Consider the following 13,881-nt stretch of genomic DNA (forward strand, 5'->3'; position numbering starts at 1 on the left):
ACTACTAGTCTCGCGGATTATTTTAATACCAAAATAACGGCAGCTTGTTAGGGTAGAGCTGAGAAATCGGTGGTTTTAATTAGTTTTTTTTTCTATCGGGTCAGATTATCGGATAACATCAACATCCATCCTGCCATCTTATCTATCACTGGTGGTATGGATCAAACTTCACTCTATTAAGTTTCTTACCATACTATTATGTTATTAGTGTAATAGACTTATAGTTGAATTACTTGAATTATTTTCTTTAAAATGTGTGATTTTTATGTAATTTGATCAAAGAGAAGTTACGTTTTTATCCTCCGTAATATTACGGACCACAGCTACGATTCGTCCTGCCCGCTATCTATGATCACTGGTGGTATGGATCAAACTACACTATTAAGTTTGTTACTATTGTGTTATTAGTGTAATAGCTTGCATATAGTTGAATTATTCAAACTATTTTCTTTCAAATGTGTGATTTTCATGTAATTTGACAGTATTCGTAGCTGTGGTGGGTAATTTTGCAGAGGATGAAAACGTAATTCTATGATCAAATTACATGGAAATCACACATCTTACAGAAAATAGGTCAAATAATGCAACCATATGCTAAATTTTTATATAAAATTGTGCCTGTCAATAAAAACTGTCATTGTTTACGTTTGATCGGCGATTAGTCAGACCGCACGTTTCAGCCCGATTTCCTGGGACAAAATAGGCCCGATTTAATTCCATTCAAAATGCAATATCTCGAGAACTAGGACAGCTAGATGGATAATTCAAATTGCATTATACTCATAGCGACATTTTGCATCCCATGAGAACTACTTCAGCTCAAATATCAGGAATTCCATTTTCATGTTGACCTAGCTACCTATACTGGACCAGTTGTTCCTCCTGTAGGAGGTCATCAATGCAGATACAGAGGTCTTTAGGGACAGGCAATATAGTTTATTCCTGTCATAGTCAGTGAATATCCTTCCTCAAATGTTGAACCATTTCTTTTTTCTGTGACACTACTCTTTCATTTTTAATGAGCCTTCTCCTAAACGAGCATGTCTCTGGGGTGTGGCAAGCGGCCTCCTCATGCAGTTGTACATTTGTGTAAGTTGGCAGCGGGTCTTCTTTCAAGCAAGTATTGTTCGATATTATAGCAGATTCTGCACTTATTAATGTGCTGAAACCTGAAATTTACCAGGGAGCACACTGAAAATTGAGTAGAACTCCTTCCCTCCATAACTCTTAAAAGAAAGTCCATTACTGGGCTTGGTACAACTATCAAATATGCTAAGATACAAATGAATGTCGAGTAGCCGACAAACAACTTGTCAAACTATCATTTTCATTATTTTACAGTACCCTTAACAGTATTACAACAAAGCTTGTTACTAGCATATATCTTGCAATGAGTATTTCAATTACCTTGTAACTCCTTATCAATATCTTCTTCCTCCTCCTTTAGCCGATCTCGTTTGGATTTCTCTCTTCTGGACATACTTCACTTAGGTCTTGGAAATAGTCTACTGGTTCCTATACTGTACCACTAACTTCCAGAATATGACAACACTTTATTATTATTTTTCTACGTGTAATGTATTACGTTTCGGAATAGCTAAATTCGTAGAAGCCTGAGTGTAAACAGTAATCTCGGTACTGGCATCGGAATAAAAACAAACTGTCGTAAAACAGTTTTAAACTACTTTATAATACGATTATAGCCAATCACACTACAGTGCAGGGTGATATAAAACAAAAATCATGCACACACACACACGTAGCTGTCGATCATGAGTCAAACACATGATACAAGACCATGGTGAATAACACACACATATACATGAGCGCTGAGCTCTCTTTCGGAAGGGTAGTAGCTGTCGATCACGAGTCCAACACGTAATCCAAGACAATGGTGAATTACACATTGACACACACTCGACGGTGCAGCTGTAGCGTTCGCGACCGCCGCTACAGCGGTCCGAGTTCGAATCCCGCTCAGGAATGGAAGTTGGGTGTGTGTGTGCGTGTAAGGTCACAGCATTACCCATAGATCGGTCATATATGAGGTCTGAACCCTCATCCGGGAGGGTAATATATGTCGATCACGAGTCCAACACGTGATCCAAGACAATGGTGATTGGTGAATCATACACACACGCTGCGAGTCGTTACTCCATCTCTTGTGGGCGAGAAGTGAGTGCGAGTGTTCGTGTAAGGTCACAGGATTACCCATAGATCGGTCATATATGAGCTCTGAGCCCTCATCTGGATGGGAAATAGCTGCCGTGAGTCCAACACGTGATCCAAGACCATAGTGAATCACACACACACACACACGCACACACTTCAGCGAATGGACGGCTTGGATGACGTTCTGAAGAAAACTGAAGTCTGTGGATCCCAACGCAAAGAGAAGTGCCTAGTGTTTTTACAGGGTGGGGGGGGAAATTGCTCGTGGAGTAGTGGGAAAGTAGGGAAAGAGGAAAAGGGGAGGGATTACTGAGGGAAATGGAAGGAAATGAGGAGGGAGTAGACTTGGCCCAGCCAGACAAGCGAAAGGTAAACAAAAGACTGAGCGATGATGAAATGTCTAATAAAAATGTAAAGATTAGAAGTATAGAGAGGAGCAATACAGTAGAAAGTGACGAGAATATGTTCCAGGGATTTAAAGAGGGTGGGGGGGACACAACCCCCCCCCCCCCGACTGATAAGACTAGAGGAGAGAGTTGATAAGGTGATCGAGGACTTGGAAAGTAGGTTAGGTAATGTTGACTCCATTTTCCAGAGAAATGAAAGGTTGGAACAACTACAGAAGGCAAACAGAAACTTAACTGATGAAATAGAGGACCTAAAAAGACAGTTAAGGAATGTAAAGGAGGAGAATGAGAAATTGAAGAAGAATAGTAATGAAAACAGAGAGACAATAGCTAAAGAAGCTAAAAATTGGAGAACAACCCAAGAAGGGAATAAGGTTTCATTCACTGACATAGTCAAACAGCAATTGAAAGAACATAATGAAGACTCAGTTATTAAAGTGATGAGACAGAAAGAGAATATAGTAAGAGAATTAGCTGACAAAAAGAAATGTATAATTATATTAGGAATGGAAGAGAAACATAACCCAGATAGAACCGCAAGAATCAAGGAGGAAAATGAAAGAGTAAGCAGTTTATTAAAATTAGTCCAGGAAGATGAACCAGAAATTATAAAGGAAATTGAGGAAAAATTCAGACTCGGAAAATATAGTACAGATAAGACCAGACCAATTAAGATTAAATTCAGGTCACAAACAACGGCAGAGAAAATTCTATCCAAAACAGGGAAACTAGCAACAAATGATCAATATAAAAAGGTATGGATAAAAAGAGAAATGAATAAGGAGGAAAGAGAGGCAGAAAAGCAGAAAAGAATTGAAGCTAAGGCAAAAAACGAGGAAAGAACGGAGTCAGAGAAAGAGAGATTCTATTGGAGAGTAGTGAACATGAAAATAAAGCAGTTCGACATACAAAAGAAAAACATAAGGGAAACAGAGAACACAATGGAAGTGGCAGAAAACTAAGAGCGTCTTACACAAATATAGATGGATTGATAACAGGATTGAATGAACTGAATGATTATTTGAAAGAAAAAGAACCGGACATAATGGGAATTGTAGAAACAAAATTAAAAGGCCCACTACCACCCAACAGTGTAGGAAATGATGCATACAATTATTGGATTAGAAACAGAGAGAAAAAACAAGGGGGTGGAGTTATGTTCCTGACTAAGAAGGATATAAACGTGAAAGGTGTCATATATGGAAAGAATACAGTAGAGATGATTATGATAGAAGTGGAAGACCGAGATAAGAAGAGCAGAAAATTTGTGATCAATTATGTGCCTCCGAAAACAGCCTCATGGGAGGAGAGTGAACATAAAAGTATGTTAGAGGACACAAAGATAGCATTAACTAAAATAATGGAAGACGGAGGAAGAATAGTTATGATGGGAGACTTTAATTGCAAAGAAATCTGCTGGGAAGAAATGACAGTAAAGAGTGGTAATGACTCATGGGGAAATGCTCTACTTGAGATGATTACTGACCATTCAATGACACAATGGATACAAGAGAACACTAGGTATAGAAATGAAGAAGAACCATCGAGACTAGATTTAATAATTACATCTGAACCTAGAATAGTGGACAAGATTGAATATAAAACACCAATAGGTAAAAGTGACCACATATTGATTGAACTGGAACTTAATGAAGAAAAATATATGAAAAGAAATGAACAATATAGAAAAGGAAGAATGATGTATGAAAAAACAAATTTTGATAAAATAAGAGAATTCTTCCAACAAGAAAACTGGGAAGAAATATACAAAGAAGAAACATCAGTGGAAGAGAAATGGAATATTTTGACAAAAATTTACAAAAAAGGAGTGGAAAAGTATGTCCCAAGACAAAAACAAGAAAAAGAATATGTAAAATGCTGGTACAACAAAAGTTGTAGGGAGTTAAAAGACAAAAGAGACAAAGCCTGGACCAGATGGAAAAAAGACAGAAGACCTGAAAAATGGAAAATATATACTGGTTATAGAAATGAATATGTACAAAAGTGCAGAGAGGAAAAAAGAAAATATGAAAAAGATGTTATAGAAAAGTGTAAAGATCAACCAAAACTATTCTACAGATTTGTAAACAATAAACTGAAAAACAAACAAGACTTGGTGAAATTAAGACAAGGAGGAGTTGAATACACTGAGGAAATGGAAATGGCAGAAATTATGAACAAACATTTTAAATCAGTGTTTACAAGGGAAAATATACAACCTGAAGAGATTGAGTGGAAAGAAAAAGTCCCCCCTATGGAAGAAATAGAAGTAACAAAGAATGAAATATTGACACACTTGGGTAATTTTGATGTCAGAAAATCGCACGGGCCAGATGAAATAGCAAACTGGATTCTGAAAGAATGCAGGAATGAACTGGCAGACAAAATACATAGCATAATAAGCAGTTCCTTAAAAGAAGGAAAAGTTCCAGAAGATTGGAAAAAAGCAAATATAGTACCTATATATAAAGGAGGAAATAAAGAAGAACCTACCAACTATAGACCAGTCTCTCTAACAAGTACAATAGCAAAAATTTGTGAAAGAATTATCAAAAGTAGATGGGTAAAATACTTGGAAAAAAACAACGTACTAAATCCAAGGCAATTTGGATTCAGACAAGGACGATCATGCGTCACCAATTTAATATGTTTCTATTCAAGGCTAATAGATATAATACAAGAAAGAGATGGATGGGCTGATTGTGCATTTCTAGACCTAAAAAAAGCTTTTGACAAAGTACCACATAAGAAGTTGCTTAAGAAATTAGAATATGAAGGAGGAATACAAGGTAAATTGCTAAATTGGATGGAAGACTTTTTGCAAGAAAGAAAAATGAGAGTGGTGATAAGAGACCAGCACTCAAAATGGAATGAAGTAATAAGCGGTGTCCCGCAGGGAACAGTTCTGGCCCCAATAATGTTTGCTATATATATTAATGATATGGATGAAGGAATTGAAAGCTATATGAGCTTCTTTGCAGATGATGCAAAACTACTGAAAAGAGTGAAAACTGAAGAAGATTGTGAATCACTACAGAGAGATCTAAATAAAGTACAAGAATGGAGTAGGAAGTGGGAGATGGAGTTCAATACAAAAAAGTGTAGTATAATGGAATTTGGAAAAAGCAAAAACAGAATAACAGGATCATATAATTTGGGAGAAGAAGGAATAAAAAAAGTAGAAAATGAGAAGGACCTGGGAGTCATTGTTATGAATAATATGTCACCTGAGAAACATATAAATAAGATTTTTGGAGAAACTTATAATTTAATAAGAACAATCAAAGTGGCATTTACATACCTGGATGAAGAAATGGTGAGGAAAATCCTAATCACCCTGATAAGACCAAGATTGGAATATGCAGCAACGATATGGTCACCAAGTACAAAAAAATGTATAAAAAAACTTGAAAGAATACAAAGAGCAATTACTAAACTGGCACCAACACTCTCAAAACTATCATATGAAGAGAGACTACAAAAACTTAAACTACAGACACTAGAGCAAAGAAGAGAGAGAGGAGATTTGATAGCTATTTACAGAATCATGAAAGGCATAGAAATTACTGATAGAGAGAATCTGATAAAATGGGATGACAGAAATACAAGAGGACACGGAAAGAAAATAAAAAAAGACAACTATAGAAGAGATTTGAAAAAGAACAGCTTTCCTCACAGAGCAATAGACAGTTGGAACAAGTTAGATGAGAAAGTGGTGTGTGCAAAAACAATACATGAATTTAAAAATAGTTTAGATAAAATGAGATATGAAGACGGGACCTCACGAGCATAGCTCCCCTTCCCGTAAAATACAACTAGGTAAATACAACTAGGTAAATACACTTCAGCGAATGGACGGCTTGGATGACGTTCTGAAGAAAACTGAAGTCTGTGGATCCCAACGCAAAGAGAAGTGCCTAGTGTTTTTACAGGGTGGGGGGGGGAAATTGCTCGTGGAGTAGTGGGAAAGTAGGGAAAGAGGAAAAGGGGAGGGATTACTGAGGGAAATGGAAGGAAATGAGGAGGGAGTAGACTTGGCCCAGCCAGACAAGCGAAAGGTAAACAAAAGACTGAGCGATGATGAAATGTCTAATAAAAATGTAAAGATTAGAAGTATAGAGAGGAGCAATACAGTAGAAAGTGACGAGAATATGTTCCAGGGATTTAAAGAGGGTGGGGGGGGGACACAACCCCCCCCCCCGACTGATAAGACTAGAGGAGAGAGTTGATAAGGTGATCGAGGACTTGGAAAGTAGGTTAGGTAATGTTGACTCCATTTTCCAGAGAAATGAAAGGTTGGAACAACTACAGAAGGCAAACAGAAACTTAACTGATGAAATAGAGGACCTAAAAAGACAGTTAAGGAATGTAAAGGAGGAGAATGAGAAATTGAAGAAGAATAGTAATGAAAACAGAGAGACAATAGCTAAAGAAGCTAAAAATTGGAGAACAACCCAAGAAGGGAATAAGGTTTCATTCACTGACATAGTCAAACAGCAATTGAAAGAACATAATGAAGACTCAGTTATTAAAGTGATGAGACAGAAAGAGAATATAGTAAGAGAATTAGCTGACAAAAAGAAATGTATAATTATATTAGGAATGGAAGAGAAACATAACCCAGATAGAACCGCAAGAATCAAGGAGGAAAATGAAAGAGTAAGCAGTTTATTAAAATTAGTCCAGGAAGATGAACCAGAAATTATAAAGGAAATTGAGGAAAAATTCAGACTCGGAAAATATAGTACAGATAAGACCAGACCAATTAAGATTAAATTCAGGTCACAAACAACGGCAGAGAAAATTCTATCCAAAACAGGGAAACTAGCAACAAATGATCAATATAAAAAGGTATGGATAAAAAGAGAAATGAATAAGGAGGAAAGAGAGGCAGAAAAGCAGAAAAGAATTGAAGCTAAGGCAAAAAACGAGGAAAGAACGGAGTCAGAGAAAGAGAGATTCTATTGGAGAGTAGTGAACATGAAAATAAAGCAGTTCGACATACAAAAGAAAAACATAAGGGAAACAGAGAACACAATGGAAGTGGCAGAAAACTAAGAGCGTCTTACACAAATATAGATGGATTGATAACAGGATTGAATGAACTGAATGATTATTTGAAAGAAAAAGAACCGGACATAATGGGAATTGTAGAAACAAAATTAAAAGGCCCACTACCACCCAACAGTGTAGGAAATGATGCATACAATTATTGGATTAGAAACAGAGAGAAAAAACAAGGGGGTGGAGTTATGTTCCTGACTAAGAAGGATATAAACGTGAAAGGTGTCATATATGGAAAGAATACAGTAGAGATGATTATGATAGAAGTGGAAGACCGAGATAAGAAGAGCAGAAAATTTGTGATCAATTATGTGCCTCCGAAAACAGCCTCATGGGAGGAGAGTGAACATAAAAGTATGTTAGAGGACACAAAGATAGCATTAACTAAAATAATGGAAGACGGAGGAAGAATAGTTATGATGGGAGACTTTAATTGCAAAGAAATCTGCTGGGAAGAAATGACAGTAAAGAGTGGTAATGACTCATGGGGAAATGCTCTACTTGAGATGATTACTGACCATTCAATGACACAATGGATACAAGAGAACACTAGGTATAGAAATGAAGAAGAACCATCGAGACTAGATTTAATAATTACATCTGAACCTAGAATAGTGGACAAGATTGAATATAAAACACCAATAGGTAAAAGTGACCACATATTGATTGAACTGGAACTTAATGAAGAAAAATATATGAAAAGAAATGAACAATATAGAAAAGGAAGAATGATGTATGAAAAAACAAATTTTGATAAAATAAGAGAATTCTTCCAACAAGAAAACTGGGAAGAAATATACAAAGAAGAAACATCAGTGGAAGAGAAATGGAATATTTTGACAAAAATTTACAAAAAAGGAGTGGAAAAGTATGTCCCAAGACAAAAACAAGAAAAAGAATATGTAAAATGCTGGTACAACAAAAGTTGTAGGGAGTTAAAAGACAAAAGAGACAAAGCCTGGACCAGATGGAAAAAAGACAGAAGACCTGAAAAATGGAAAATATATACTGGTTATAGAAATGAATATGTACAAAAGTGCAGAGAGGAAAAAAGAAAATATGAAAAAGATGTTATAGAAAAGTGTAAAGATCAACCAAAACTATTCTACAGATTTGTAAACAATAAACTGAAAAACAAACAAGACTTGGTGAAATTAAGACAAGGAGTTGAATACACTGAGGAAATGGAAATGGCAGAAATTATGAACAAACATTTTAAATCAGTGTTTACAAGGGAAAATATACAACCTGAAGAGATTGAGTGGAAAGAAAAAGTCCCCCCTATGGAAGAAATAGAAGTAACAAAGAATGAAATATTGACACACTTGGGTAATTTTGATGTCAGAAAATCGCACGGGCCAGATGAAATAGCAAACTGGATTCTGAAAGAATGCAGGAATGAACTGGCAGACAAAATACATAGCATAATAAGCAGTTCCTTAAAAGAAGGAAAAGTTCCAGAAGATTGGAAAAAAGCAAATATAGTACCTATATATAAAGGAGGAAATAAAGAAGAACCTACCAACTATAGACCAGTCTCTCTAACAAGTACAATAGCAAAAATTTGTGAAAGAATTATCAAAAGTAGATGGGTAAAATACTTGGAAAAAAACAACGTACTAAATCCAAGGCAATTTGGATTCAGACAAGGACGATCATGCGTCACCAATTTAATATGTTTCTATTCAAGGCTAATAGATATAATACAAGAAAGAGATGGATGGGCTGATTGTGCATTTCTAGACCTAAAAAAAGCTTTTGACAAAGTACCACATAAGAAGTTGCTTAAGAAATTAGAATATGAAGGAGGAATACAAGGTAAATTGCTAAATTGGATGGAAGACTTTTTGCAAGAAAGAAAAATGAGAGTGGTGATAAGAGACCAGCACTTAAAATGGAATGAAGTAATAAGCGGTGTCCCGCAGGGAACAGTTCTGGCCCCAATAATGTTTGCTATATATATTAATGATATGGATGAAGGAATTGAAAGCTATATGAGCTTCTTTGCAGATGATGCAAAACTACTGAAAAGAGTGAAAACTGAAGAAGATTGTGAATCACTACAGAGAGATCTAAATAAAGTACAAGAATGGAGTAGGAAGTGGGAGATGGAGTTCAATACAAAAAAGTGTAGTATAATGGAATTTGGAAAAAGCAAAAACAGAATAACAGGATCATATAATTTGGGAGAAGAAGGAATAAAAAAAGTAGAAAATGAGAAGGACCTGGGAGTCATTGTTATGAATAATATGTCACCTGAGAAACATATAAATAAGATTTTTGGAGAAACTTATAATTTAATAAGAACAATCAAAGTGGCATTTACATACCTGGATGAAGAAATGGTGAGGAAAATCCTAATCACCCTGATAAGACCAAGATTGGAATATGCAGCAACGATATGGTCACCAAGTACAAAAAAATGTATGAAAAAACTTGAAAGAATACAAAGAGCAATTACAAAATTGGCACCAACACTCTCAAAACTATCATATGAAGAGAGACTAGCAAAACTTGAACTACAGACACTTGAGCAAAGAAGAGAGAGAGGAGATTTGATAGCTATTTACAGAATCATGAAAGGCATAGAAATTACTGATAGAGAGAATCTGATAAAATGGGATGACAGAAATACAAGAGGACACGGAAAGAAAATAAAAAAAGACAGCTATAGAAGAGATTTGAAAAAGAACAGCTTTCCTCACAGAGTAATAGACAGTTGGAACAAGTTAGATGAGAAAGTGGTGTGTGCAAAAACAATACATGAATTTAAAAATAGTTTAGATAAAATGAGATATGAAGACGGGACATCACGAGCATAGCTCCCCTTCCCGTAAAATACGACTAGGCAAATACAACTAGGTAAATACACACTTCATCGGATGGACGGCGTAGAGGACGTTCTGAAGAAAAAGTGAAATTTTCGTGGATCCCAAAGCAAAGGAAGTACCTATTGTATTTACAGGGGGGGGAATTGCTCGTGGTGTAGTGGGAAAGTGAGGAAAAAGGAGAAGGGGAGGGATTACTGAGGGAAATGGAAGGAAATGAGGAAGGAGAGGACTTGGTCCAGGCAGGCAGACGCCATGTAAAGAAAAGAGGGCCAGACCAGTTTAGTGACGACGAAGGGTCTAACAAAAATGTAAAGATTAGAAACATAGATATGAGTAGCACAATAGAAGGTGAGGATAATAATTTCCAGGGATTTAAGGAGGGGGGGGGGGAGGATACCAACCTCCCCCGACTGGCAAGACTCGAAGAAAAAATTGAACAAATGACTGAACATTGGGAGAGTAGGTTCGGTAGAATGTCAAAAATGGCTGAAAGGATTGAAAGATTGGAAACACTAGAGAAGGCAAACAAAAACTTAACTAAGGAAATAGAAGAACTAAAAAGACAGTTAAAAGAAGTAAAAGAGGAGAATGAGGAATTAAAGAGGAATAATAAAGAAAACAAAGAGGCCATATCTAAAGAAGCTAAGGGTTGGAAGACAATCTAAGAAAACAGTAAAGTTGCATTTACTGATATAATTAAACAGCAAATGAAAGAACAAACTGAAGACTCAGTTATCAAAGTGATGAGACAGGAGGAGAATATTGTAAGAGACTGAGCAGATAAAAAGAAATGTATAATTATATTAGGAATGGAAGAGAAACATAACCCAGATAGAACCTCAAGAATCAAAGAGGAAAATGAAAAAGTAAGCAGATTACTACAATTAGTTCAGGAAGATGAACCTGAAATTATGAAACAAATCGAAAAGAAGTTCAGACTCGGAAAGTATAGTACAGATAAGACCAGACCAATTAAGATTAAATTCAGGTCACAAACGACGGCAGAGAATATCTTATAAAAAACAGGGAAACTAGCAGAAAGTGAACAATATAAAAAGGTATGGATAAAAAGGGAAATGAATAAAGAGGAAAGAGAGGAGGAAAAAAATGAAAAGACAACAAGCTAAGGAAAAAAAACGAGAACAGAACAGAGTCAGAAAAAGAGAAATTCTATTGGAGAGTAGTGAATATGAAATTAAGGAAATTCGAAATACTAGAGAAAAACAAAAGGGAAACAGAGAACACAATGGAAGTGGCAGAAAACTAAGAGTGTCTTACACAAATATAGATGGATTAATTACAGGATTGAATGAGCTGAATGATTATCTGAAGGAAAAAGAACCGGACATAATGGGAATTGTAGAAACGAAATTAAAAGGTCCACTACCACCCAACAGTGTAGGACATGGTGCATATAATTATTGGATTAGAAACAGAGAGACAAAGCAAAGGGGTGGAGTTATATGTTCCTGACTAAGAAGGATATAAACGTGAAGAGTGTCACATATGGAAAGAATACAGTAGAGATGATTATGATCGAAGTGGAAGACAGAGATAAGAAGAGCAGAAAGTTTGTGATATATTATGTGCCTCCGAAAACAGCCTCGTGGGAAGAGAGTGAACATAAAAGTATGTTAGAGGACACAAAGATAACATTAAATAAGATAATGGAAGATGGAGGAAGAATAGTTATGATGGGCGACTTTAATTGCAAAGAAATCTGCTGGGAAGAGATGACAGTAAAGGGTGGAGACGGCTCATGGGGAAACGCTCTACTTGAGATGATTACTGACAATACAATGACACAGTGGATACAGAACACTAGGTATAGAAATGAGGAAGAACCATAGAGACTAGACCTAATAATTACATCTGAACCTAGAATAGTGGACAAGATTGAATATAAAACACCGATAAGTAAAAGTGACCACATATTGATTGAACTGGAACTAAATGAAGAAAAATACATGAAAAAAAATTTAACAATACAGGAAAGGAAGAATGATGTATGAAAAAACAAACTTTGATAAAATAAGAGAATTCTTCCAAAAAGAAAACTGGGAAGAAATATACAAAGAAGAAACAACAGTAGAAGAGAAATGGAATATTTTGACAAAAAATATGAAAAAGGAGTGGAAAAGTATGTCCCAAGACAAAAACAAGAAAAAGAATATGTAAAGTGCTGGTACAACAAAAGTTGTAGGGAGTTAAAAGACAAAAGAGACAAAGCTTGGACCAGATTGAAAAAAGACAGAAGACCTGAAAAATGGAAAATATATACTTGTTATAGAAATGAATATGTACAAACGTGCAGAGAGGAAAAGAGAAAACAAGAAAAAGATGTCATAGAAAAGTGTAAAGATCAACCAAAACCATTTTACAGATTTGTAAACAACAAATTGAAAAAAAAAACAAGACTTGGAGAAATTAAGACAAGGAGTTGAATACACAGAGGAAATTGAAATGGCGGAAATTATGAACAAACATTTTAAATCAGTGTTTACAAGGGAGAACATACAACCTGAAGAGATCGAATGGAAAGAGAAAGTCCCTCCCATGAAAGAAATAGAAGTAACAAAGAACGAAATATTGAAACACTTGAGTAATCTTGATGTCAGAAAATCGCATGGACCAGATGAAATAGCAAACTGGATTTTGAAAGAATGCAGGAATGAACTGGCAGACAAAATACATAGCATAATAAACAGTTCCTTGAAAGAAGGAAAAGTTCCAGAAGATTGGAAAAAAGCAAATATAGTACCTATATATAAAGGGGGAAATAAAGAAGACCCTACCATCTATAGACCAGTCTCTCTAACAAGTACAATAGCAAAAATTTGTGAAAGAATTGTCAAAAGTAGATGGGTAAAATATTTAGAAATGAACAACGTGTTAAATCCAAGGCAATTTGGATTCAGACAAGGACGATCATGCGTCACCAATTTAATATGTTTCTATTCAAGGCTAATAGATATAATACAAGAAAGAGATGGATGGGCTGATTGTGCATTTCTAGACCTAAAAAAAGCTTTTGACAAAGTACCACATAAGAAGTTGCTTAAGAAATTAGAAACTGAAGGAGGAATACAGGGCAAACTGCTTAATTGGATGGAAGACTTTTTGCAAGAAAGGAAAATGAGAGTAGTGATAAGAGACAAACACTCAACATGGGATGAAGTAATAAGCGGTGTTCCACAAGGAACAGTTCTGGCCCCAATAATGTTTGCTATATATATTAATGATATGGATGAAGGAATTGAAAGCTATATGAGCTTCTTTGCAGATGATGCAAAACTACTGAAAAGAGTGAACACGGAAGAAGATTGTGAATCACTACAGAGTGACCTAAATAAAGTACATGAATGGAGTAGGAAGTGGGAGATGGAGTTCAATACAAAAAAGTGTAG

At 35.7% G+C, this 13,881-nt stretch overlaps 1 protein-coding gene across 2 annotated transcripts in view; it reads right to left on the reverse strand.

The window, feature by feature from the left end:
- LOC143034003 (uncharacterized) overlaps positions 1 to 1,620 on the reverse strand; it is a 71,223-nt gene extending 69,603 nt beyond the window's left edge. For both annotated transcript variants that reach the window (XM_076199824.1, XM_076199823.1), the window contains exon 1: positions 1,408 to 1,620. In XM_076199824.1, the coding sequence (XP_076055939.1) occupies positions 1,408 to 1,480 (73 nt within the window). In that variant the 5' untranslated portion in view covers positions 1,481 to 1,620. The remainder of the gene's footprint in view (positions 1 to 1,407) is intronic.
- Between the last annotated feature and the right edge of the window lie 12,261 nt (positions 1,621 to 13,881).

This window comes from Oratosquilla oratoria, chromosome 16 (assembly GCF_046742065.1).
Source record: "Oratosquilla oratoria isolate Oo_2021 chromosome 16, ASM4674206v1, whole genome shotgun sequence".
Taxonomy (NCBI): Eukaryota; Metazoa; Arthropoda; class Malacostraca; order Stomatopoda; family Squillidae; genus Oratosquilla; species Oratosquilla oratoria.